The following is a 25,600-nucleotide window of genomic DNA, read 5'->3' on the forward strand; positions in this document are numbered from 1 at the left end:
ACAAATATATTGGTCAAAAACTTTGTCTTGTATTTTTATAAATAAATCCTTACTGACTAGAAATATTTAAGAGTAAAAGCTTACTACGAAAGGTATATATGATAGTATGAAGTCCAGCTGTCTATAGTAGCAGCCTGTCTAGAAGTTCAGATGGAAACCAATTTGGATTGTTCAGTAAGAATGAGGGACTTAATGTTTGATTTCAAATGTGGCACATGATTAAAGGGCCTTAAACTATCCTCCATGTCTGTTTCATTTGAGGGCAGGAGGTGACCACCCCCTCTCCCACCGCCCCCAACCACCTGCCCCGGACCCCACCCCACACTGCTCTCACACCTCGCACAGAGCTCAGGGCTGTGGAAACAAGACTGTATATGTGGGCGTGGGAGCTGCCTTGGCCTAAGCGCCTCATATTTCACATGGGAACTTCTCCCATAGGCATAGCTTCCAAGCTCTAGCCATAGGAACAGGTGGTTACAAGTTACCCCTGACTCAGGGAAGCCCAGAGGTGGTGTCCTTCCCATCAGGCATCTGTAGTTCACGGTTCTTAGTCCACGTGCATCTACCCATTAAGAAACATGTAAAAACTTCTTTTTTTAAACCATAAGCAGTGTTATTGATAACAGCTGACATTCCACCTTTATAGACTTTCCAGGGAAACAGAAAGTGAATCCAAGATAAGTATAGGAAGAGAAGGTGTTTTGTTAGCCCTTTATTCATACACGTTACTCTACAGTATTTGGATTTTTAATCACTTTTTTCCTTTCAGAGTGTTTAACTTTTTATTCTGAAATAACTTCAAGCTTACAGAGAAGTTAGAGAACAGTACAAAAACCCACACATGAACCTTACATCCAGGGTCACAGATTGTTACCGTATTGCCACACACGCTTTAGTATTCTCTCTGAACACTTTAAGCTTCAGATACCATATTCCTGTACCCCTCAATACTTCCTTGTGTATTTTGTAATCATCACACACTTACCAAAACGAGGAAATCTCTATGGACATAGTACTGATATCTAAGGGAAACAGTCTTACTCAGATATTCCACCGTTTGTGGCAGGAATGCCCTTCATAGGTCCAGAATTCAGTCCAGGGTCACATATTGCATTTGGTCTCCTTTATTCTGCAACAGTTCCTCAGTCTTTCATGACATTTACAGTTTCGAAAAGTGGAGGCCTTTTATTTTGTAGAATGTTCCTCATGTTTCTTACTAGAGGAGTCGGACTATTCATCTGAGAGACCACAGAAGTTTGGTCACGTTAGGAGGCATGTATGTTGCTTTACCCTAGATCTGTGGATGTGAATGTAGATCAGTTGGTTTAAGTTGTATCCATCAGGTTTTTTCCACTCTTTAAGTTGCTATTTTTCCTTTGTAATAAGTCCTTTATGGGGGTGAAACTTTGAGACTCTTAAATATCTTTGTCCTAATTAAACTTTCAGCCTCTCGTTTTAATAGCCACTGATGACTCTTCCCGAACCTGAAAACTTGTACTCATCCAGCTCACTGGTTACTTTTCGGGGGGTCCACCAGTCTGCCATTGTGAACTACCAGCCAACTACCAGTCTAAAGACCATTACACTGTATACTGTCTTAGATCCCCAGTAATTTAGTTACTGGTATTTATAAAATGTAGGGCATCAAGATACTTTTTAAAGCATTTGTCCTTCCTCCAGGTGTTTGCTACAGTCTGGAGGCAAGATTTTTCCCCAGTATGTGCTGATGTTTGGGTTGCTCGTGGAATCGCAGACTCTGTTGGAGGAGAGTGCCGTGCAGGGCACAGAACGAACTCTTGGCTTCAACATAGCGCCTTTCATTAACCAGTTTCAGGTGAGCGTTTAGAAGAGAAGTTCAGCCCGGTGGCTGTCACCCACAGTCTCTCTCCAGGTTTATAGTCACTGCGTTTAACTGGATTGCTCTGGTACTCAGTTTTTTAGAGCCAAGGAACTTACTAGTGGTAAAAATCAAACCTTGGGGTTAGTATAGCCAAGATTTCTGTTGTTCCTGACAGAAGTCTATGACTCTTGTTCTGAACCACTGTTGTAAATGAAAAATAGGGTACCGGGTTTAGTCTTATGAAAAATTATGATCCTTGTCTAAAAAAGCAGCCACCAGGAGACCTCTGTTCTCAACAGGAGCCCTTAATCACACTGAGGCTGGAGGCTGGCGGGGGAAGGCGGGAGCAGCTCATCTCCCGGCATTCAGACCGCAGGGAGCAGGAGTGAGTGTAGGCGCGCAAGGAAAAGGGGTTACTCACTGTTTGGAAAACAAGGGTATAGTGCTGGCGAAAGTACCAGCAGCAAGTAGAATTTGTCAGTTGTAACTGTGGAACAGATGGAATATCTAGGGAAGAGGCTTGGGGTTGGAAAGAGGTGGAATCTGCTGAGTAAGCCAGAACAGCACTTTGGGAAGTGGGGTGTTGAGTACTGAATTAAAGGAGTGATATCTAGAGCCTGTAGGTGGTAGTAAGCTCTTGAATATGCATTATTAGATCTTCCATGAGCAGAATTTGCTCAACAAATATAATTTTTTTGAGGAAATGATTTTTTTCAGAGCAGGCTAAAGTTTTGGAGTTTATTTAATGATCTCAGTTTTTTGGAGAGTTTAATAAAGAAAATGTACTTACCAGAAGACATGTTTGTAGTCCAGAAATACCACATTCTACTGTCTGTCTAGCTTTTCTTTGATCCTGACGTCAACAGTTCTTTGATTCCATCACAATCTACAATATTTTAATCCTGCCGTCTTTTCCCCCTGCCCCCCACCTCATATCCTCCTTTCCTGAACAGCTTATATTCCACGGTCGATACGTTTTTCATGTATCTTTCCCTGCCCTTTTTCTGCTGGCCTGGGGGCAGTCCCACCTTGGTTAAACTCAGCTTTCTGCCTTCTCTACACCGGTACCCCTGCAGCTGAGCATGTTGACTGTGGCCTCACCTCAGCATATGACCAGGCATCTCAAGAGGCTCCATGAACTTGCTGGGCAGTTTTACCTTTCCTAGTCCGCTGGCTCATTTTCTGAGCTGTCGTCCTGTCTTCGCCTCTGTGGTGTGCTCAGTCACTCAGGCTTTTCCCATTCTTTGCAACCCCGTGGACTAGAGCCCATCAGACTCTTCTGTCCATGGGATTTTCCTGCCAAGAGTTCTGGAGTGGGTTGCCACTTCCGCCACCAGGGGATCTTCCTGACCCAAGGATCAAATCCACATCTCTTGCATTGGCGGGTGGACTCTCTTCCACTGAGCCACCTGGAAAGCCCCACTTTCTCTTTGAATGTGTTAGTCACTCAGTCGTGTCTGACTCCACCAAGCTCCTCTGTCCACGGAATTCTCCAGGCAAGAACTGGAGTGGGTTGCCATGCCCTTCTCCAATCTGATGTGATGATTAGCTGACTACTACACTGACAACCGAGTGAGCCAATGATACACAATGAGAGGTTGTAAAAAAGTTATACAGAAAACAGCAGAAATCTATTCATTCAACAAATGTCTTCTCCATGTGCTCTTTTAGGTTTGGGGATTATAGTCATGAAATTAAAGAGAAGTTTCTGTCCTCATGGAGCTAATATTCAAATTGATTGTAAATAAACGAGAGACAGACAGTAAACAAAGGAGTGAAAAGATTAGTATGATAGGTAATGAGACGTGAGGTTAGAGGATAATGGAGTTGGAGGCATGGGATCTTCTATTTATGTAAAATGCCTAAGGAAAGGACTCATGGATAATTAGTGATATTCAAGCAATGGCACCCCACTCCAGTACTCTTGCCTGGAAAGTCCCACGGATGAAGGAGCCTGGAAGGCTGCAGTCCATGGGGTCGCTGAGGGTCAGGCATGACTGAGCGACTTCACTTTCACTTTGATGCACTGGAGAAGGAAATGGCAACCCACTCCAGTGTTCTTGCCTGGAGAATCCCAGGGACGGGGGAGCCTGGTGGGCTGCCGTCTATGGGGTCGCACAGAGTCGGACACAACTGAAGTGACTTAGCAGCAAGCAGAGATCAGAGAGAAATCAGGAAAGATCAGCAAGTGCAAAGATCGGAGGCCAGAGCATGATTGGAGTTCTCAGAAATGGCAGAAACCATGAGGAAGAGTCAGGTGAAGGATGCGCTAAGGAGAGTGTCAGGAGCCAGATCCTGTGGAGCCTCCTATAGGGATCGTGGGGTTTTGGCTTCTACTGTGAAAGGGGTGGGGAAAAACTGGAGGGTATTGGCCAGAGGAGGGATAAGGTGTGACTTGTTTTGAAAGGCTTGCTGTGGTTGCTGTGTTGGAGACCGCTGTAGCCACCAGGCAAAGGCACGAGGTTACTGCCGTAATCCAGGGGAGACTTGAGAGAGGCGAGTGGTAGCAATGGGCTTGGTGCACAGTTGAGACCGCTGGCGTACTCTGAAGGGAGGCTTTGTCACAGACTGGACCTGGGGTATGAGAAAGCGCCTGGAAGGACAGTTACTGTATACTGATAAGGGGGAAACAGCAGGAGGGTCAGGCTGTGCTTGTGTTTTTATGGGGTCATTAGACAGTCAGGGTAAGAATTCAGAGAAATAGCTAGCCTAGAGATGATGTTTAAAGCCGTAAGACTGGGATGAGATCACTTTGGGGATGTGTAGAAAGAGAATATAGAGTCGAGAACGAAGTTCTAGAGAACTCCCAAGGTGATGAGCTCTGGATTGGAAACCTAGGAAGGAATGAGGAGTGATGACAGGAGAAGCCAGTAGGCTGCTGGAGAAGCAGCAGTGAGGACAGAGGAGGGATGGATGCCGCTTGGGAGGGTTAGCGTGCAGGTTATGGGAGTGACACAGGGCAGCAGTCCTGGCAGGGGCCTGGGATTGCTGTGCGTGTTCACGGGTAGGGACGGTCTGTGGATCTGTGTCCTGTTTCCCTGCAAACAGCTGTTCTCTAATACATTACTCAAGTCACACAGGGCCCTCTTATTTATTTGGCTGCACTGGGTCTTCACTGCTGTGCGAGAGAGTGGGGGCTACTCTGTAGTTGCAGGGTGTGGGGTTCTCACTGCGGTGGCTTCTCTGGTTGCAGAGCGTGGGCTCCAGGGTGCCTGGATTTCAACAGCTGCTGCATGTAGGCTTAATAGCTGTGGCGCACAGGCTCTAGAGCAGAGGCCCAGTAGTCGGGGCACGCAGGCTTAGCTGCTCCACAGCATGTGTGATCTTCCCGGCTCAGGGATTGAACCCGTGTTCCCTATATTGGCAGGCAGATTCCTTACCCCGAGCCACCAGGGAACCCCTAAGAGGGCACTTTTAAAACAAGTTTCCTTTCTATTTCAAGTGCTGCTGCTGCTGCTAAGTTGCTTCAGTCGTGCCCAACTCTCTGCGACCCCATTGACGGCAGCCCACCAGGCTCCCCCGTCCCTGGGATTCTCCAGGCAAGAACACTGGAGCGGGCCATTTCCTTCTCCAATGCATGAAAGTGAAAAGTGAAAGTGAAGTTGCTCAGTCGGGCCCGACTCTTCGTGACCCCATGGACTGCAGCCTACCAGGCTCCTCTGTCCATGGGATTTTCCAGGCTAGAGTACTGGAGTGGGGTGCCATCGCCTTCTCCATTTCAAATGAGAAGGCTAAAAGTTAATAGGAAGGTTTCATTGTTACTAAGGGCTTCCCTGATAGCTCAGTTGGTAAAGAATCTGCCTGCAGTGCAGGAGACCCTGGTTCGATTCCTGGGTCAGGAAGATCCACTGGAGGAGGGGTAGACTACCCACTCCAGTATTCTTGGGCTTCCTTTGTGGCTCAGCTGGTAAAGAATCCGACTACAGTGCAGGAGACCTGGGTTCGATTCCTGGGTTGGGAAGATCCCCTGGAGGAGGGAAAGGCTACCCACTCAGTGGGATAGCTCCTCTAGGCCCTCCTGTGCTGCGCAGCCACCACTCCTCGGGTTGCTCCTCCCGGCCGCCGGCATCTGAATGCAGAGTTCCAAAGAATAGCAAGAAGAGATAAGAAAGCCTTCCTCAGTGATCAGTGCAAAGAAGTAGAAGGAAAACAACAGAATGGGAAAGACTTGAGATCTCTTCAAGAAAACTAGAGATACCAAGGGAACATTTCATGCAAAGATGGGCTCGATAAAGGGCAGAAATGGTATGGACCTAACAGAAGCAGAAGATATTAAGAAGAGGTGGCAAGAATACACAGAAGAACTGTACAGAAAAGATCTTCACGACCCAGATAATCTTGATGTGATCACTAATCTAGAGCCAGACATCTTGGAATGTGAAGTCAAGTGGGCCTTAGTATCACTACGAACAAAGCTAGTGGAGGTGATGGAATTCCAGTTGAACTATTTCAAATCCTAAAAGATGATGCTGTGAAAGTGCTGCACTCAATATGCCAGCAAATTTGGAAAACTCAGCAGTGGCCACAGGACTGGAAAAGGTCAGTTTTCATTCCAATTCCAAAGAAAGGCAATGCCAAAGAATGCTCAAACTACCGCACAATTGCACTCATCTCACATGCTAGTAAAGTAATGCTCAAAATTCTCCAAGCCAGGCTTCAGCAATACGTGAACTGTGAACTCCCTGATGTTCAAGCTGGTTTTAGAAAAGGCAGAGGAACCAGAGATCAAATTGCCAACATCCGCTGGATCATGCAAAAAGCAAGAGAGTTCCAGAAAAATATCTATTTCTGCTTTATTGACTATGCCAAAGCCTTTGACTGTGTGGATCACAATAAACTGTGGAGAATTCTGAAAGAGATGGGAATACCAGACCACCTAACCTGCCTCTTGAGAAATCTGTATGCAGGTCAGGAAGCAACAGTTAGAACTGGACATGGAACAATAGACTGGTTCCAAATAGGAAAAAGGAGTATGTCAAGGCTGTATATCGTCACCCTGCTTATTTAACTTATATGCATCATGAGAAACGCTGGACTGGAAGAAACCAAACCTGCAATCAAGATTGCCGGGAGAAATCTCAATAACCTCAGATATGCAGAGGACACCACCCTTATGGCAGAAAGTGAAGAGGAGCTAAAAGCCTCTTGATGAAAGTGAAAGAGGAGAGTGAAAAAGTTGGCTTAAAGCTCAGCATTCAGAAAACGAAGATCATGGCATCTGGTCCCATCACTTCGTGGGAAATGGATGGAGAAACAGTGGAAACAGTGTCAGACTTAATTTTTTGGGGCTCCAAAATCACTGCAGATGATGACTGCAGCCATGAAGTTAAAAGACGCTTACTCCTTAGAAGAAAAGTTATGACCAACCTAGATAGCATATTCAAAACCAGAGACATTACTTTGCTGACTGAGGTCTGTCTAGTCAAGGCTATGGTTTTTCCAGTGGTCACGTATGGATGTGATAGTTGGACTGTGAAGAAGGCAGAATGCCGAAGAATTGATGCTTTTGAACTGTGGTGTTGGAGAAGACTCTTGAGAGTCCCTTGGACTGTAAGGAGATCAGCCCTGGGATTTCTTTGGAAGGAATGATGCTAAAGCTGAAGCTCCAGTACTTTGGACACCTCATGCGAAGAGTTGACTCATTGGAAAAGACGCTGATGCTGGGAGGGATTGAGGGCAGGAGGAGAAGGGGATGACCCAGGATGAGATGGCTGGATGGTATCACGGACTCGATGGACGTGAGTCTGAGTGAACTCCAGGAGATGGTGATGGACAGGGAGGCCTGGCGTGGTGCGATTCATGGGGTCGCAAAGAGTCGGACACGACTGAGCGACTGAACTGAACCCTGAACTCAGTATTCTGGCCTAGAGAATTTCATGGATTGTATAGTCCATAAGGTCACAAAGAGTTGGACACGACTGAGCAACTTTCACTTTCTCAGTTGTTACTAAAACTGATGCAAGATTTTATTGTAGTGTTAGTTGCTCAGTCATGTCCGACTATTTGTGACCCCATGGACTGTAGCCTGCCAGACTTCTCTGTCCGTAGAATTTTCTAGGAGAATACTGGAGTGGGTTGCCATTCCCTCCTCTAGGGGATCTTGACTCAGGGATAGAACCCGGGTCTCCTGCGTTGTGGGCAGATTCTTTACTGTCTGAGCCACTAAGGAAGTGATTGACTTTTTTTTTTTTTTAATTATAATTTGCAAAGTTGAGAACCGCTGTCTTCTAGATAATAAACAATTTTCAAAATGAAATCTACTAAGTGTTCAGTAGAATTTGGCATATTTTCTTAAATAGTACAATAATTAATGTTGTGGTGTTTGCTTATTAGTTCATCTTCACACATAAGCACATCCTTGTTTAACAATTTGGGGAGCTGTTTAATCTGCTTTTATCCAAGCAAAGAATCTACAGATAATTGAAATCATAGAAAATTATTAAACAAATGTAAAACTTGGTTTGTTCATTCTTCCTGTAAAACTGGAATCGTGGAAGTCTTTTTTTGCTTTAAGGTTGATGTGGCAATTAAGTGAGGTAATTGATATAAAAAGTACCATATCATTGAGCTAAGTACAAAGCAAGAAACTTGGGTCACAAAAAGTACTGAATTAAAAGCAAAAATGTTATACTTTCTTTAGGTACCTATACGTGTATTTTTGGACCTGTCCTCATTGCCTTGTATACCTTTAAGCAAACCAGTGGAACTCTTAAGACTAGACTTAATGACGCCCTATCTGAACACCTCTAACCGAGAAGTAAAGGTAAAATGATTATTCTTGTCATATTCAGAACTATCTGAAATTATGTAATACTTTACATACTTAAAATAGCTTTAGCCACTTTCTTTGAATTTAAATGTTACTTTCTAAACAGTATCCAGACCTGAGTTTGCGTAAATATCAGTTTCTAGAATAGGTTGGTATTAATCTGAATTGGGTGATTAAATGTATTTCTTTATAAAATTTGGATCTAAAACTTACTAAAAAGACAAAGACTTATCCAAGTCTACTCCATCTGATGAAATTCTTGCGATTTCTTAATTTTCATAGGTACGCATTTGTAAATCTGGACAAGTGACTGCCATTCCGTTTTGGTATCATATGTACCTCGACGATGAGATTAGGTTAGATACTTCGAATGAAGCCTCTCACTGGAAACAGGCTGCAGTTGTTTTAGATAACCCCATCCAAGTGGAAATGGGAGACGAACTTGTACTCAACATCCAGCACCACAAAAGCAACGTCAGCATCACCATAAAGCAATGAAGAGCAGATTTCTAATGAAAAAATGTGCAAGTAGAGCAGTGGGTTTCCAGTTCTAGGCTGAATTAGTAGTGGGATTGCAACCATAAGATGGAGGTGTATTTAGGTCCTTGAAATGGTCAAATAGTTTTAAAACATTGACATTAATAAAGTATATTTAAAGACCCTAACTAAAGAGTAGCATTATTATAAAAATCTTGCCGTAGACTTCCTTTCTGGCAAAGGCTGTCATTAATTTTTCAAATTAGAAACTTTTTATTGCTTGTTTTTACTTATTAAAATTTGCCAAACTTGTTAGTCTGTACCCTAAAACTGTAAAGATAAGGAATTTTGAGTCTCCTATTCAGTTTTTAGACATCTTGGCTATTTTCCTTAAATCTGAACTTTTGGTGAGGATACCTCACCAAAAAGTTGGTTTCCACTGAAGATTGAGGGTTTATGTTTACCTGTAAATTCTAAGCTTGCTTCTTGTAAATGTTGAAATACTTCTGAACCACCTTCTCAGTTTTGTGTTTTGGGAATGCAAATCTGAATAAGACGTTTAAGCTACAGACTAAATGTAATTAAAGAATAAAAGGAGGACAAAAATTTTCCTGGTCTGCCTTTGGGAAAGAAAAATTTTAAAGCTGATAAATTCAGAAAGTTAAACCTAAACCAGTATTTTTCAAAGTTTTGATGTGAATACATAGTGAAAAAAAAAAATCCAGACCTGAAATAGGGAGATTAATACAGATTATCATGCCTTATGTATACTGTGTGCTCTGTAGGTAAGCCACGCAGAAAATAAGATGTACCTTCTCTCCACACTGCCTGTTCACCTTGCCTTTAGGATTATACTGCCCAACTTTACTTTCAGTAGAAACATTTCATTTATAATAGACAATAAAAACTTTGTACCTAATTACTGTGTACCTGTGTGTGTGTGTGTGTGTGTGTGTGCGCGCACGCGCTTAAATATATAAAGCATAGATTTTGAGAAATAAATACTTACCCTTGCTATTTGCCACATACTGCTCTGGCACTTTCTATATTTATTTTCAGTGTAAAATGTTAGGTGCAAGGGGTTGTGATTAACAATTAGAGGAACTCTAACCTAAGTAGTAAATTTCTCCCAGAGAGTATCTGCAAGTCTTGTGACTGTGGTTTGATAAACAGTTAGGACTACTCAGCCCAGATTTACATTTGCTGACACCTTTAGTAGCCTTAAAGAAAAGCAGACTCTGTTTCTATCACAAGTTTCTTATTCTTCCACTCTTTTGTCCAGTTTATTCTTTTCATCTCCAAGTCCTAGATAACCTATTAATCTGTTCGCCTTGGTGCAAATAATGATTTTTTAGACAGTAGTTGTTTTAAGATTAATAGATTAGGTCCTAGACATTTCTCCTAGTAGGAATGTTAAGACACAGGCATCTCTCACTGTAGGTATATGATTTTCAACCCTTTAATTTTGGGGGCTTAAGTTTTTCTGCTGTGCCTCTAATCACAAGAGACATAAAAGGTTGCAGAAAATAAATGATAAATTCTCATTTATTGAAAGACATTCATTTGAGAAATAGAGAAATAATTGTTAGGTAAGCATATATGGCACATGATTATGATTGAGGTCCACTAATTCGCATTTCTGAATTATACTTTCTGCTAGTTCCAGAGCATTATATTCATGCAGCAGTGGTAGGAAGCACTGATTTTTTAAAATGTCCTCCTCTTGATAAAGTACTGTAATGTCAGGAATGGTTAGTAGTCGTTGTCTACCATTTGAGGATGTGATACTCTGTAGTGTTAAGAAGTCAAGTCTAAGTCTAGGATATTTAGACTGATTATTTGTGATATACAAAACCTAGTTGTATAAATCCGGTGGTTGTACCTGGTTTGCGCCGTTGTGTTCAAATTTTCCATCATTAATGGCTTGTCCTAAGCACAAAATCCTGAGCGGGACACCAGGTAATGAAGTAACACGGCAGCAGCTGAGCCTGCTTCTGCACACTGCTCAGGAGGCCACGGACTTCTCTGACGGCTCTTCTCTCGCTTCTGCAGCATCGTTCCCTGTGTCGTCAGGTGCATTAGCTGTGGTCGGTGTAGTCTGGGGGGTCACAGTGTGTCCAAACCCTTGATAGTGGCCCACAGGTGAGGGCGGCACTGAAGAGGCAACCGAGAGTGCATCTTGTGATGATGAGGATAACAAGCTTGTGTGTTCATTTTGATCTTGATCCTCAGGAAAAAACTTTTTCCTAGGATGTCCCATGACTGTCCTTCCTTTAAAGTAGAATAAAAGTGTCCGAGTTAGCCAAAAGTTAGGTTATTTTGAAATTTACTATGATGTTGCCATGCTAAACGTTAAGCTCTTTCCCCCCACTCCCAATTTGGAGAGCCTTACTGTGGTACTGTTTTACACAAAATCTTTTCAAAAACTTCTTCTACAGACTGGACAGGAGAACTACAATAGGCTATTCGAATAAATAAAATGGCTGGTACTTACCAACATGCCTCACTTGTTCAGAAATATCATCCCTAATGTCTGAAACGTCCCACATAGCAAGAAAGGAATCAAAGCATGAGCCCTCTTCTGCTTCTTGGACATACGGTTTATATGAGAAAGTGTAGTGATGAGCGATAGCAGCAAGGAACATCTCAATACAGATAATAAAGTCCTACAACAACAACATCAACATCATCATCAGCCATATTGGATTTTACATCTAGTTTTGCAGGCAAAAAGCACTATGTCTCTCTTCAAAAATAACTTGTATCAACAGCTGTTTGTTCCCTCACAAGACTGTCCTCATATTTTCATTTTCCAAAATAATGATTTTTGACCCCTTCATAAAAACACAAAATGCCAGAAGTTTAACTCAATTTTGTACTACTTCAGTCACCACAAGTATTTCTTGGCCAAGTACAATGTATTCTCTTCCACTATCCAAGGACTTAGAGGAGAAATGCAGAAAAGAGAAACTGAGCAGGAATAACAAAATCTAGGTTCTGTTACTAGTTTGTAGAAGAACCAGGAAGTATGGCCAATCTCTGTGGGGCTCCTCATTTCCTCACGTGTAAAGTGAGGGAGCAGTAGCCCCTCAGCCTGCATATGCACATGCTGTCAGGCTCAGGAGAGAGTACGTAAGAACGCTCAACAAACAGCAAAGTTCTGTTGGGAGTCAGAGAGCACTGCTTACCTGGAGTCCTGTGGCCACAGCTTCTACCGTTTGCCATTCCCATGTATGCTTTTCAGAAATAACGCCAACTTTTACCAACAAAGCAATAACTACTGCTTGCCTATATGTTAGGAAAAGGTAAACGCCAAATCTATATCAAGCATAAAACCAACAGTTGTTTAAAAATATGCCATTTAAAAAGTGAAACCCCAGCACAACCTGTGGACCACAACCACCCTGCCTTTACAGCATATTCCCGAAGAGACTGTATAACTGTATTAGATACGTTTGCTTTACACACTGACTCGTCCAGTACAGTATGATCATACGAATTTTGACTATGTATTCTTAGAACTTCGGTACTTGGTTTATAGTCTTTTTTTGTTTTGAAAGTGTGCACAAGTCATTATATTTTAAGTTGGTCCCATACACAGACCATGCCTAACACCTTACACAATAGGAATTTAAAATGAAATAAAAGATACTTAAATGTTAATTTATACACATATTAATTGGTTATTTAGATTATTTTAAAGAACATTTTGGAACCAATCTTTTTTTTTTTTGGAACCAGTCTTGTTAAACAGCTAAAATGAGATGCGTTTTCATATATCTATATGCAAGAATATTCACTTCCATATTACTTGTAATTGTAAAAAAATAAATTAGGAAAACCTACATGTCAATAAGAAACTGATTAAAAAATTGTATCCATACATTAGAATACTGTGTGTGGCAAAAGCAGAAAACCCAGTAACAACAAAATTACATTCTCCCTGTATTTACAAAGAACTACAGTATACTAAACATTGAGTTCTACAAGTTTTTATAGTATGACGCTCTTTCTGTGGTTTTATAAATGATGTGGACCACAATGTCGTTCATTTTGGGTGGTGGGATTGCAAGGATTTCCCCCCACTTTGTATTATTTGTATATTGTTATATTTGGTATATTTGTTTCCAGGCCCCTATCATCCACCCCCGCTTTACTAAACTGGGACCATGTACAGTTTTGTCATCTGTTTAAAAATTTTTACTAGTGAACATTTTCTCACATTATTAAGTATTCTATATCATGTGTTATCTTCCAAACTACTATATGAAAAAACCATGATTTATTTTAATGATTCCCTTAGTGTTGACATTTAGTGTCTCAAATTATTTTCTTCTTATAAATGTTATGTGGCCATTTGATTATTTCTTTATGAAAAACCAAGGATGGCTAAAAGAATGAACTTTTTAAAAGGGAAGCAGACATTTTAATTCCTCTTCCATATTAAGACTTACAAATTTTCATTAAACTGCCCTTTAGAAAATGGCAACATGCAAGAGAAAGCAACACTTACCAAAAAGAAACAAACACCACCAGCTTTACACAAAGAAATTTGCCAACAGGTTGGATTGGACTCAGCTCTTCCTTCAGCACTTTATAAAAGAGCAGGAGACAGTACATGGCGAACTGGAAACAATCAACCGACCATGCATATTCAGTAAGGATAAATACGGTATCAGGGATGCCAAAGGCAAAGAGTGATTTTTCAGGCAAAATTCTCTAGGCTTTATTATGCTCCTTTTAGATAAACAAGAGGCTTTAAATAGTTTACTATGGATGAAAATATCCAATATGAAACTTCTCAGAAGAGACGTGTAACATAATCTCTGAAAATGATTTTAATTGTTCATTTACAGGGCCCACAAAAAACACAGTAAGAAGTGACTGCTGTGAATGGAAGAAAAGGCTCTCATTTAAGCAAAATAAAAACATCTGTCTGCTTATTAACAGCTTTTATATACAAGTTACCATTCATTTTATAAGGGCTGAGCTTACTACTAACTGTACATATATTATTTGTAAGTGAATACATTCAATAAGTACTATTTCAGTAAAACTATGCCCATGAAATCAGAAAGTAAGGAATCAGGGAGACCATTTTTCTTGAGGGCGGTATGTTAATCCTGCTGAATTTACTTTTTAAAGGTAAGTGCTCAAGATAGTAATTATTTTAAAAAATCAGTTGTAATTAGCATTGCACAGCATAAACATTTTTCTAAAAGCTTACTTTTCCCCACCATAAAATGCTCATTTAAAACATTTTAGAATATGAAAGCAGCAAAGTATAAAGTTGTTCACAGTCCCATCATCCAACCATTCCTTTCTACACATAATGTGGTTTTTAACAGGTATCATAAATATAAAATTTTGTTGTCTTACGGTTTTCCACTTAAAGTACCCCCTTCCATATATTTGATTAAATAACTGCCTACTGTTTTGACCAATGGAAGGACACAGAATATTTAACCAGTTCTCATCACTAGACTCTGGACTGTTTCCAGGCTTTTGCAAACAACAGGCCTTCTATACAAACATACTGAAAGCAAAAATACTTCTGGCCATTTCTTGAGGCATTCCCCAAAATGGAATTACTGGTTCCAGCAAATACAAACGTGGAAAAGCTTTGAATACACAAACATTTAATTTTTATTATTAATCTCTAATAACTCACATGCGTGCCACTGTACCTAAACTATTATTTTGGAGAAAGCACTAAAGATTTTCAGCACACCTCTCACCAATCAGAATGGCCATCATCAAAAAAACTACAGGCAATATATGCTGGAGAGGACGTGGAGAAATGGGAATCCTACTGCACTGTTGATGGGAATGTAAATTGATACAGCTACTATGGAGAATGCTTAACAAACTAGGAATAAAACCACCACATGACCCAGCAAATCCCACTCCTGGGCATACCCTGAGAAAAACCGCAATTCAAAAAGACACATGTATCCCAGTGGTCACTGCAGCACTATTTACAATAGCCAGGACATGGAAGCGACTTAGACGTCCATCGACAGATAAATGGATGAAGATGTGATACATATGTACAATGGAACATAACTCAGCGATAAAAAGAGAGAATTTAAGTCAGTTGTAGAGCTGAATGAACCCAGAGTCGGTTATACAGAGTGAAGTCAGAGAAAAATGAATATCGTATATTAATGCATATATATGGAATCTAGGAAAAGTATTGATGAACCTATTTGTAGGGAAGGAATGGAGACTCAGATGTCGAGAACTGACTTGTGGACACAGCAGGGGAAGGAGAGGCTAGGACGAACTGAGAAAGTAGCACTGACATGTATACATAATCATGTGTAAAATAATTAGCCAGTGGGAAGCTGCTGTGTAACAGGGAGCACAGTATGGTGTCCTGTGATGACCTAGAGGGGTGGGACAGGAGCGGGAGGGAGGCTCTAGACAGAGGGAAGGTGTGTGTGTATGTATCTGAAACTTATGGCTGATTCGTGCTGTTGTATGGCAGAAACCAACACAACACTGTAAAACAATTATCCTCCAGTTTAAAAAATCTCTATATTAATAGATTTTCAATAAAGTACACATTCTTAAGTTGAAAGGATTCATTTCATTTCAGTTTCTATAACATTTTAAAACACTTGGCATTCTCAATTTTCAATTCCAAATAAAGGAGAGAATTTTACTCTCCCACTTTTATTAAAACCCTATGCTGTCATATACCAGTAAGATTTTTTTATTGGATATACCTAGGATTTTTAAGGAGAGGCATTATGCTTTTATTAATGGCATATCCACAGAACTATGCAATGAATACCAGAATCAATGAAAAAATACAATCAACAATTCAGTGCAGTTTGGGGGAGAATGTATACACGCATATGTATGGCTGGGTCCCTTCACTATTCACCTGAAGCTATCACAAGATTGTTAACTGACTATACCCCAATACAAAACGTTTCGGTGTTTAAAAAAAAAAAAACACTGTGCCCTTGAGCCACATTACATAAACAATTCAATGTATAAGTCACAAGATAATTAACATATTATATCTTTACATATGTATAAAGATTTATATGAAAGTTTCTTCAAGTTCTTCCTACAAATCAAATTCAATATTAAAGTTACAATTAAACTTTACTCCAGAAGAAACTTTCCCTGGAAAATTTTAGTCATAGATGTAAATGAAGTACAATTAAGATGAATATTTACTTACCAACTGAGACATATTGTTTATGATAACCAAGTAAGTCCAAGCATTTGAAAAGCTAAAGTTCCCTTCATCATATATACCAAGTAACTCACAGACTCTAAAAGAGATGGTAAAAATGAGACTCTATGAACAACTAAGTCAAAAATATATTTTAAAATACAACATTGACAGCAATACTTTAATTAATTAATTAATTTGGCTGTACCACATGGCTGCTGCTGCTGCTGCTGCTGCTAAGTCGCTTCAGTCGTGTCCAACCCTGTGCGACCCCATAGATGGCAGCCCACCAGGCTCCCCTGTCCCTGGGATTCTCCAGGAAAGAACACTGGAGTGGGTTGCCATTTCCTTCTCCAGTGCATGAAAGTGAGAAGTGAAAGTGAAGTCGCTCAGTCGTGTCCGACCCTCAGCGACCCCATGGACTGCAGCCCACCAGGCTCCTCCGCCCATGGGATTTTCCAGGCGAGAGTCCTGGAGTGGGGTGCCATTGCCTTCTCCTACCACATGGCATGCGGGATCTTAGTTTCCTGACCAGGGACTGAGCCCATGTCTCTTGCAGTAGGAGTGCAGAGTCTTAACCACTGGCCCACTTAGAAGAAGCCCCAATACTTAAATTTAGAAGTAAGATTATTTCAAAGTTTCTGTAGATAATCACTTGATTTTGGCCATAGAGGTGGTTCAAAAATTAAAAACATTTTTCTAGAGATGTTACCATATGATTATCCCTCCAATCTGAAATAAATCCAAAAGACAAAAACATTGAATTAGAAGGGGTAATTATTAGATTAAAAAAAATGATGCTGCCTAATTTTAAAAACATGTAATGCAGGTTTATAACTAAACTATAATTTTTTCTGCCAAACTGTTTTGCAGGCAACTTTTATGATAACCCAGATCTAAGTATTTACGTGTATGGTTATCCAATTTCTAAACAGCAGAGAAATAAAGTAGCCTTAAAAAAAGGTAAATTAAATTAATCTTAATTCCAAGGCAAATGCTGCTAAAGAACTGCTGGCACAAAAGCAGAACAAAGAGCTGGATGCTTGTCTCAGCTTTCTCCCCATTCTTGTGAGCAGACAGCATGCTAGCAAGACAAGCAGGTAAGACGCACAATCTATCTGATGCTCTTAGCTTCTTAGGGAATAGTTGTTACCAGGCAGCTTAATGATGCCCCATTTTACCTCAAATGCTAAGACCTGACAGAAGTTTTAAAAAGGAAAGATGTGTTTTCTTCTTTAAAATACAGTATTCATAAGAAAATAAAGCCATGTAATGAATCTGAAGTGGCATACTTCATATACTAGATGTTTCTGTAACGCTGTGTGAATATTAATACTTGAAAAAGACTATTTTGAAAATGCTTTCGAGAAATCTCTACAGGGAATATTATTTAGAAAAATTACATGGTGATTCCTTAGACCATTCCTATGGTTACCTTATTTATTCTAACATAGTAGGGTTTATACATACTTAAGACTAGATGTGTTATAAACAAGTAACAAGTGTTATGTGCCTTCTACTCAGTTGTCTCACTTAGGTAAGAGCATGAGAATTAAAAAAAAAACCAAAATAATGTAAGTTCTGTGTACTTACAAAGCAATGATGGTGGTGAATGGTCTGACAACTGTATACTGTAACACACCCAGTTTGCATCTAAACAGCAATACTCTGTCAAAGAAAAATAATTTAGCATTTGAATTACTCATTTCATACTATCAGGTTTTCTCCAAAGCCCCCAAATTAAAATCATTTTGACAAATGATGCCATATTTATATTTAATTTTTTAAAATTATTTTTATTGTAGTAGATTTACAACGTTGTATCAGTTTCAATTGTACAGCAAAGCGAGTCAATTATACATGTACATACATCTACTCCTTTTTAGAGTAATTCTTTAAATTTAGTTATTCTAAATGGCTACTGGGGAAGAATGTGGATGGAAGCAAACACATTATTTAAATACTGTTTTTTAAATTATTTAACAATGACATCTGAAAGATTTCCCTTTCTATGTCTAATTCCAAATTCCCGAGTAGTGCAGCACAGAACAGGAACAAAAAGAATGGAAGTGGGTCCCTGTATGTTTCTGGAAGAAAAACCAAGTAACAAATAAATTACATGCAGGCTTGCATATATGGAAGTGCATTGAGAAAATAATATTCACACTTAGGATTCAGTCTCCTTTCAAGCTTGGCCTTTATATATATGTATCATTCCAGACAGTATCACTGACTAGATACTCTGAAAGAACAAAACAAAGATCCTACATAAAACAGTTTTTAATCACTGAGCTCACTTAATGTAGGGGAAAATTCACAAAGAAAAACAAAACAAAAAAGTCCCCAAACAGCTACTACCAAAACAAAAAGGCCAGCTACCTGAGAGCCTTGTGGAACTTTCTTAAAAAGACCAAGATGCTCCAAGGGCAAATGTCTATTTAACACTCCTTTATCAAGTCTATGTATTACAGGTCCCCTAGTTTAAGAATGACATCCAGACTGAGAAGAATGAGTCTGACACACACATCTTGAGGCCCGGGGTTACCAGGATTGAATTAGAAACTGAGGGGGTTCCACATGCTGAGAGCCTTCTCCGTGCCGAGCGAGTTCACTCCCACTGACAACCGAGTGGAGGTGGTCCGGGAGCTGCACCTGGGGGTGCAGCAAGAGCTCTGGATGACAACGTCTGGGCCACACAGGCTGTGCCCCCTACAAAGCTAAACCAAGCAGGAGCTGAGTTAGACCTGTAGTGCTCTGTAAACTGGCTGTCAAATCAAACTCGAGACCACTAGGATGACTAAGCAAATGCGTCGGTCAGTTAGATGCCTTTGAAGGCTGTGGAGGATTAATGAACTGGAAGATGGGGCCTGAAGACCTTTTCCAGAGTGCAATGATGCTGGCACAAAGAGCACAGACTCAGAAGGTCTAACACACACGCAGTGAGGGAAGAGCAGGGGAAGAGCAAACGCAGAAGAGATCGTGGCTGAGAACTTTTCCGAACCAGTCAAAAGCGCAAAGCTACAGACTGGGGCACGGTGTAAATTAAACAGGACTAAAACCAAAAAAACCCTAGAGACTTCGTGGTGAAACCTCCCTAGAGACTTCGTGGTGAAACCTCGTAGCGAAACCGCGAAATATCAAAGACAGGGTCTTAAAAATGCAGCTGAAGACAGGTCTCCTGCTTATATAACAGAATGACAACTAGATTGAAAGTAGAGACTTAACAGTAACAACTGATGCCAGTGTAGGGTGGAATAAAATCTCCCCAAGTTTGTAGAAAACTCCTGTCAACAAAGAATTACATCCAGCAAAACAATCTTTCAAGAATGAAGGCAACATAAAGACACTTTTGGATTAAGTGCATCTGAGAAAATTTGCCACTGCTATGCTGATGCTGCAAGAAATTTTAAGAACCACACAGAGAGAAGCGAATGATCCCAGATAGAAGATCTGAGATGCAAGGGGGAGTAATGAACAAACCGTTACACTGCAGTGAAATCTATAAAAACATTACAAAAACATTCTATACAAACTGATATCTATTTTTTTAAGATTAAAGACTAGAAACAGAAAGTATAACTTCCAAACTAGTCATGAGGGCAAAAAAAAAAAGCCATAAGAAAAACATCAACAGAAACAGGTAAACAACTAGCAGGGGCATGTGGAGCAGCACTGCTAAGACAGCCACATTCAAACTACAAATATTCAAAGACTATAAAGTTTTAGCATCAGATAAGCTATGAGAACGAAGGCAATGGCAGCCCACCCCAGCACTCCTGCCTGGAAAATCTCCAGGGCGGAGGAGCCTGGTAGGCTGCAGTCCATGGGGTCGCTGAGGGCCGGACACGACTGAGCGAATTCTCTTTCACTTTTCACTTTCATGCATTGGAGAAGGAAATGGCAACCCACTCTAGTGTTCTTGCCTGGAGAATCCCAGGGACAGGGGAGCCTGGTAGGCTGCCGTCTATGGGGTCACACAGAGTCGGACACGACTGAAGCGACTTAGCAGCAGCAGCAGCAAAGCTACGAGAAAGCTTTGGTTTCTAAGGATATATATATATATATACATATATATATACATATAATAAAATATCCCAGGTGGTGGTAGTGGGAAGGAATCCACCTGTCAATGCAGGAGACATGAGACTCAGGTTCAATCCCTGGGTGGGGAAGGTCCCTTGGAGGAGGAAATGGCAACCCACTCCAGTATTCTTGCCTGGAGAATCCCATGGACAGAGGAGCCTGGCAGGCTATAGTCCCCGGGGTCACAAAGAGCTGGACACAACTGAAGTGACCTAGCACACACACACATGCAGATATACATATAAACAACTGGAAATAAGGAGTCCCAGACCTGTAACATATTTTTATTAAATGTGAGTGGTATAAAATAGACTTGTCTATTACATTTTACTACATAGGTATCCCACACATGTTTGAAAAACTTCAAAATTGTCAGAATCTTTATTAAATAATTAGAAGGATCTTCTCAAACTTCTTAAGTACATTTTTAAAGAATTTAATGAAAATCTGTACTTTTAAAAAAAAGGCTAAATGCAATCCACATTCCTGGGGTGCATTTTGGAACAGAAAAAGGACATTAGTGGAAAATGTGAAGAGATCTGAATAGTCCGCAATTAATAGTATTATACCATTATTACTTCTTCCTTTTGATGAACGTACCAGGATTACACAAAATGTTAGGGGAAGCTGGATGAAGGGTAATAGAAAATCTCTGTCTCGTCTTTGCAACTTTACTGTAAATTTAAAAATTATTCCAAATTAAAAGTTTATTTTGAAGACGTAATCATTGAAAACAAGGAAATTAGAAAAAGGGAGACAGATATAAATAAAAAGTGGCAAAATTATAAATGAATACATTGATAATCACAAAAATATAAATAGTATATCTTGTACAAGTGATGGATTGTCAGATTAGAATTAAAAATAACACTAAATTTAAAAAAAGAGTTCAGTTCAGTCGCTCAGTTATGTCTGACTCCTTGCAACACCACGGACCACAGCACGCCAGGCCTTCCTGTCCATCACCAACTCCCAGAGCTTGCTCAAACTCATGTCCATGGAGTCAGTGATGCCATCCAACCATCTCATCCTCTGTCGGCCCCTCCTCCTCCTGGCTTCAATCTTTTCCACCATCAGAGTCTTTCCCAATCGCATCAGGTGGCCAAAGTACTGGAGTTTCAGCTTCAGCATCAGTCCTTCTAATGAATATTCAGGACTTATTTCCTTTAGGATGTACTGGTTTGATTGCCTTGCAGTCCAAGACTCTTCTCCAACACCACAGTTCAAAAGCATCAATTCTTTGGCACTCAGCTTTCTTTATGGTCCAACTTACATCCATACATGACTACTGGAAAAACCATAGCCTTGACTACACGGACCTTTGTTGCCAAAGTAATGTCTGCTTTATAATATGTTGTCTAGGTTGGTCAGCTTTTCTTCCAAAGAGCAAGCGTCTTTTAATGTCATGGCTGCAGTCACCATCTGCAGTGATTTTGGAGCCCAAGAAAAATAAAGTCTATCACTGTTTCCATTGTTTCCCCATCTATTTGCCATGAAGTGATGGGACTGGATGCCATGATCTTAGTTTTATGAATGTTGAGTTTTAAGCCAACTTTTTCACTCTCCTCTTTCACTTTCATCAAGAGGCTTTTTAGCTCCTCTTCACTTTCTGCCATAACGGTGGTGTCATCTGCATATCTGAGGTTATTGATATTTCTCCTGGCAATCTTGATTTCAGCTTGTGTTTTATCCAGCCTGGCATTTCGCATAATGTACTCTGCATGTAAGTTAAATAAGCAGAGTGACAATATACAGCCTTGATGTACTCCTTTCCCAATTTGGAACCAGTCTGTTGTTCCACGTCCGGTTCTGTTGCTTCTTGACCTGCATACAGATTGCTCAGGAGGCAGATAAGGTGGTTTGGCATTCCCATCTCTTGAAGAATTCTCCAGTTTGTTGTCATCCACACAGTCAAAGGCTTTGGTGCAGCCAATAAAGCAGAAGTAGATGTTTTTCTGGAACTCTTGCTTGTTTGATGATCCAACAGATGCTGGCAATTTGATCTCTGTTTCCTGACTTCCCTGGTGGCTCAGATGGTAAAGCATCTGCCTACAATGCGGGAGACCAGGTTTGATCCCTGGGTTGGGAAGATCCTCTAAAGAAGGAAATGGCAACCCACTCCAGTACTCTTGCCTGGAAAATCCGGTAGATGGAGGAGCATGGTAGGCTACAGTCCATGGGATAGCAAAGAGTCGGACACAACTGAGCGACTTCACTTCCTCTGCCTTAAACAGCTCAACTGGAATTCCATCACCTCCACTAGCTTTGTCTGTAGTGATGCTTCCTAAGGCCCACTTGACTTCACATTCCAGGATGTCTGGCTCTAGGTGAGTGATCACATCATCCTGGTTATCTGGGTCATGAAGATCTTTTTTGTATAGCTCTTCTATGTATTCTTGCCACCTCTTCTTAATATCTTCTGCTTCTGTTAGGTCCATACCATTTCTGTCCTTTACTGTACCCATCTTTGCATGGAATGTTCCCTTGGTATCTCTAATTTTCTTGAAGAGATCTCTAGTCTTTCCCATTCTATTGTTCTCCTCTATTTCTTTGCACTGATCACTGAGGAAGGCTTTCTTATCTCTCCTTGCTATTCTTTGGAACTCTGCATTCAGATGTTTGTATCTTTCCTTTTCTCCTTTGCCTTCGGCGTCTCTTTTCTCAGCTATTTGTAAGGCCTCATCAGACAACCATTTTGCCTTTTTTCATTTCTTTTTCTTGGGGATGGTCTTGATCACTGCCTCCTGGACAAAGTCAGGAACCTCTATCCACAGTTCTTCAGGCACTCTATCAGATCTAACCCCTTGAATCTATTTGTCACTTCCACTGTATAATCATAAGGGATCTGATTTAGGTCATACCTGAATGGTCTAGTGGTTTTCCCTACTTTCTTCAATTTAAGTCTGAATTTTGCAATAAGGAGTTCATGATCTGAGCCACAAACAAAACCTTGTATGCAGCAGAACCCAAGAGAAAGCAGCAGCGGCCCCACAAGATATTAACCCAGACTTGCCAGTGAGTGTCCAGGAGTCTCCGGTGGGCATGGGTGGGTGGTGGCCGGCTGCAGGGTCGGGGGCACTCAGTGCGGCAGTGCATGCAGGGGACCTTTGGAAGGAGGTCACCATTATCTTCATCACCTCCACCATAGTTTGGTCTCAGGTCAAAGGACAAGGAGGGAACACAGCCTTGCCCATCAACAGAAAATTGGATCAAAGATTTACTGAGCATAGCCCCACCCATCAGAATAAGACCCAGTTTCCCCCACAGTTAGTCTCTACCATCAGGAAGCTTCCATAAGCCTCTTGTCACTTCCTTCAGAGGGCAGATAGAATGAAAACCACAATCACAGAAAACTAATCAAACTGATCACATGGACCACACAGCCTCCTCTAACTCAATGAAACTATGAGTCATGCCGTGTAAGTAAGTAAAGTCACTCAGTCGTGTCCGACTGTCCAACTCTTTGAGAACCCATGGACTACAACCCACCAGGCTCCTCAGTCCATGGGATTCTCCAGGCAAGAATACTGGAGTGGGATGCCATTTCCTTCTCCAGGGGATCTTCCCGACCCAGGGATCGAACCCGGTTCTCCCGCATTGGAGGCAGACGCTTTAACCTCTAACTCAATGAAACTATGAGTCATGCCGTGTAGGCTCACCCAAAAAAAAGTAATACACCTAAAAACGCTCAAAGTTGTACACCTAATTTTCTCTATCTTCTCCTGAAAATAAAAGGCAGAGAAAGTTAAGCCAGGCAAATAACTAAACAAAGGAAAGACAGGATATCTGTTAATATCAAAATAACTTTAAGACCAAAAAAAAAAAAACCCCAAAAAACAGGTCCAGAACAGATAACTTGCGTGCATGCTCAGTCATGTCCTACTCTTTGCAACCCCATGGACTGTAGCCTGCCAGGCTCCTCTGTCCATGGGATTCTCCCTCCAGGCAAGAATACTGGAGTGATAAGCCATTTCCTCCCCCAGGGGATCTTCCCAGCGCAGGGACTGAACCCACATCTCCTGTGTCTCCTAATTGCAGGTGTATTCTTTACCACTGAGCCATTGTGTGAGCCCTCCTGAACAGAAACAGCGTCTAAATATAAAGCAAAAACTGACAAAAGTACACAAAAAAACTGACAAATTATCCGTGACAGAATTTCAACATCTCTTTCGCTGACAGAACAAGTAGCTAAAATCAACACAAATGTAGACAAACTGAATAATACAATAAGACTGACCTCATGCACATAAATATAACAGAGCCACTCATTAGCATAGCATACACATTCTCTTCAAGTGTACAGAGACCCATTGCAAAAACTGATCATGTACTAGTGGGCATGAAATAAACCTTAACCACGTTTGAAGACTGTCTCATAGTACATTCTCTGACTACAATGCAAATATATAAAATGAAAAAAAAATTTTAATCTTTATATTTGGAAATTTTTAAAATATACTTCAGAAATCCAAATGGAAGTTTACAAACCTTAAACTGGATGAAATAAATGTTAAATATGAAAACCGATTCATGGGGCAATAAGATTTTAAATAGACTTCTTGTGGTTGTCATTTCATTTATGGTATATGTTGTTCAGTCGCCCAGTCATGTACAACTCTTTGTGACGTCATGGACTGCAGCACACCAGGCCTCCCTGTCCCTCACCATCTCCCGAAGTTTGCCCAAGTTCATGTCCATTACACTGGTGATGCCATCCAGACATCTCATCCTCTGACTCCCTCTTCTCCTTCTGCCCTCACTCATTCCCAGCATCAAGATCTTTTCCAATGAGTCAGCTGTTTGCATCAGATGACCAAAACACTGGAGTTTCAGCTTCTGGATCAGTCCTTCCAACGAGTATTCAGGGCTGATTTCTTTTAAGATTGATTGATCTCCTTGCTGTCCAAGGGACTTTCAGGAGTCTTCTCCAGAACCACAGTTCCAAGGCATGAATTCTTTGGCATTCTGCCTTCTTTACGGTCCAGCTTTCACAATTGTACATGACCACTGGGAAGGCCACAGCCAAGACTATACGGACCTTGGTTAGCAGAGTAATATCTCTGCTTTTCAACACACTGTGTAGCTTTGTCACAGTTTTCCTGCCAACAAGCAACTGTCTTCTGATTTCACGGCTGCAGTCACCATCTGCAGTGATTTCAGAGCCCAAGAAGAGGAAACCTGTCACTACTTCGACCTTTTCCCCTTCTATTTGCCATGAAGTGATGGGACCGGATGCCAT

At 41.0% G+C, this 25,600-nt stretch overlaps 2 protein-coding genes across 3 annotated transcripts in view; one reads left to right on the top strand and one right to left on the bottom strand.

The window, feature by feature from the left end:
* PRMT9 (protein arginine methyltransferase 9) overlaps window positions 1–10,005 on the top strand; it is a 37,445-nt gene extending 27,440 nt beyond the window's left edge. Inside the window, exons 10-12 of the mRNA XM_012097392.3 lie at window positions 1,681–1,834; window positions 8,481–8,603; window positions 8,892–10,005. Of these exons, the coding sequence (XP_011952782.3) occupies window positions 1,681–1,834; window positions 8,481–8,603; window positions 8,892–9,107 (493 nt within the window). The 3' untranslated portion in view covers window positions 9,108–10,005. The remainder of the gene's footprint in view (window positions 1–1,680; window positions 1,835–8,480; window positions 8,604–8,891) is intronic.
* Window positions 10,006–10,613: 608 nt separating this feature from the next.
* The window catches only part of TMEM184C (transmembrane protein 184C), a 33,397-nt gene continuing 18,410 nt past the window's right edge, over window positions 10,614–25,600 (bottom strand). For both annotated transcript variants that reach the window (XM_012097393.4, XM_042234954.2), the window contains 6 exons: window positions 17,872–17,946; window positions 16,285–16,378; window positions 13,600–13,712; window positions 12,275–12,374; window positions 11,581–11,752; window positions 10,614–11,357 (listed from right to left, as the gene is read on the bottom strand). In XM_012097393.4, the coding sequence (XP_011952783.1) occupies window positions 11,092–11,357; window positions 11,581–11,752; window positions 12,275–12,374; window positions 13,600–13,712; window positions 16,285–16,378; window positions 17,872–17,946 (820 nt within the window). In that variant the 3' untranslated portion in view covers window positions 10,614–11,091. The remainder of the gene's footprint in view (window positions 11,358–11,580; window positions 11,753–12,274; window positions 12,375–13,599; window positions 13,713–16,284; window positions 16,379–17,871; window positions 17,947–25,600) is intronic.

This window comes from Ovis aries, chromosome 17 (assembly GCF_016772045.2).
Source record: "Ovis aries strain OAR_USU_Benz2616 breed Rambouillet chromosome 17, ARS-UI_Ramb_v3.0, whole genome shotgun sequence".
NCBI classification, from domain to species: domain Eukaryota; kingdom Metazoa; phylum Chordata; class Mammalia; order Artiodactyla; family Bovidae; genus Ovis; species Ovis aries.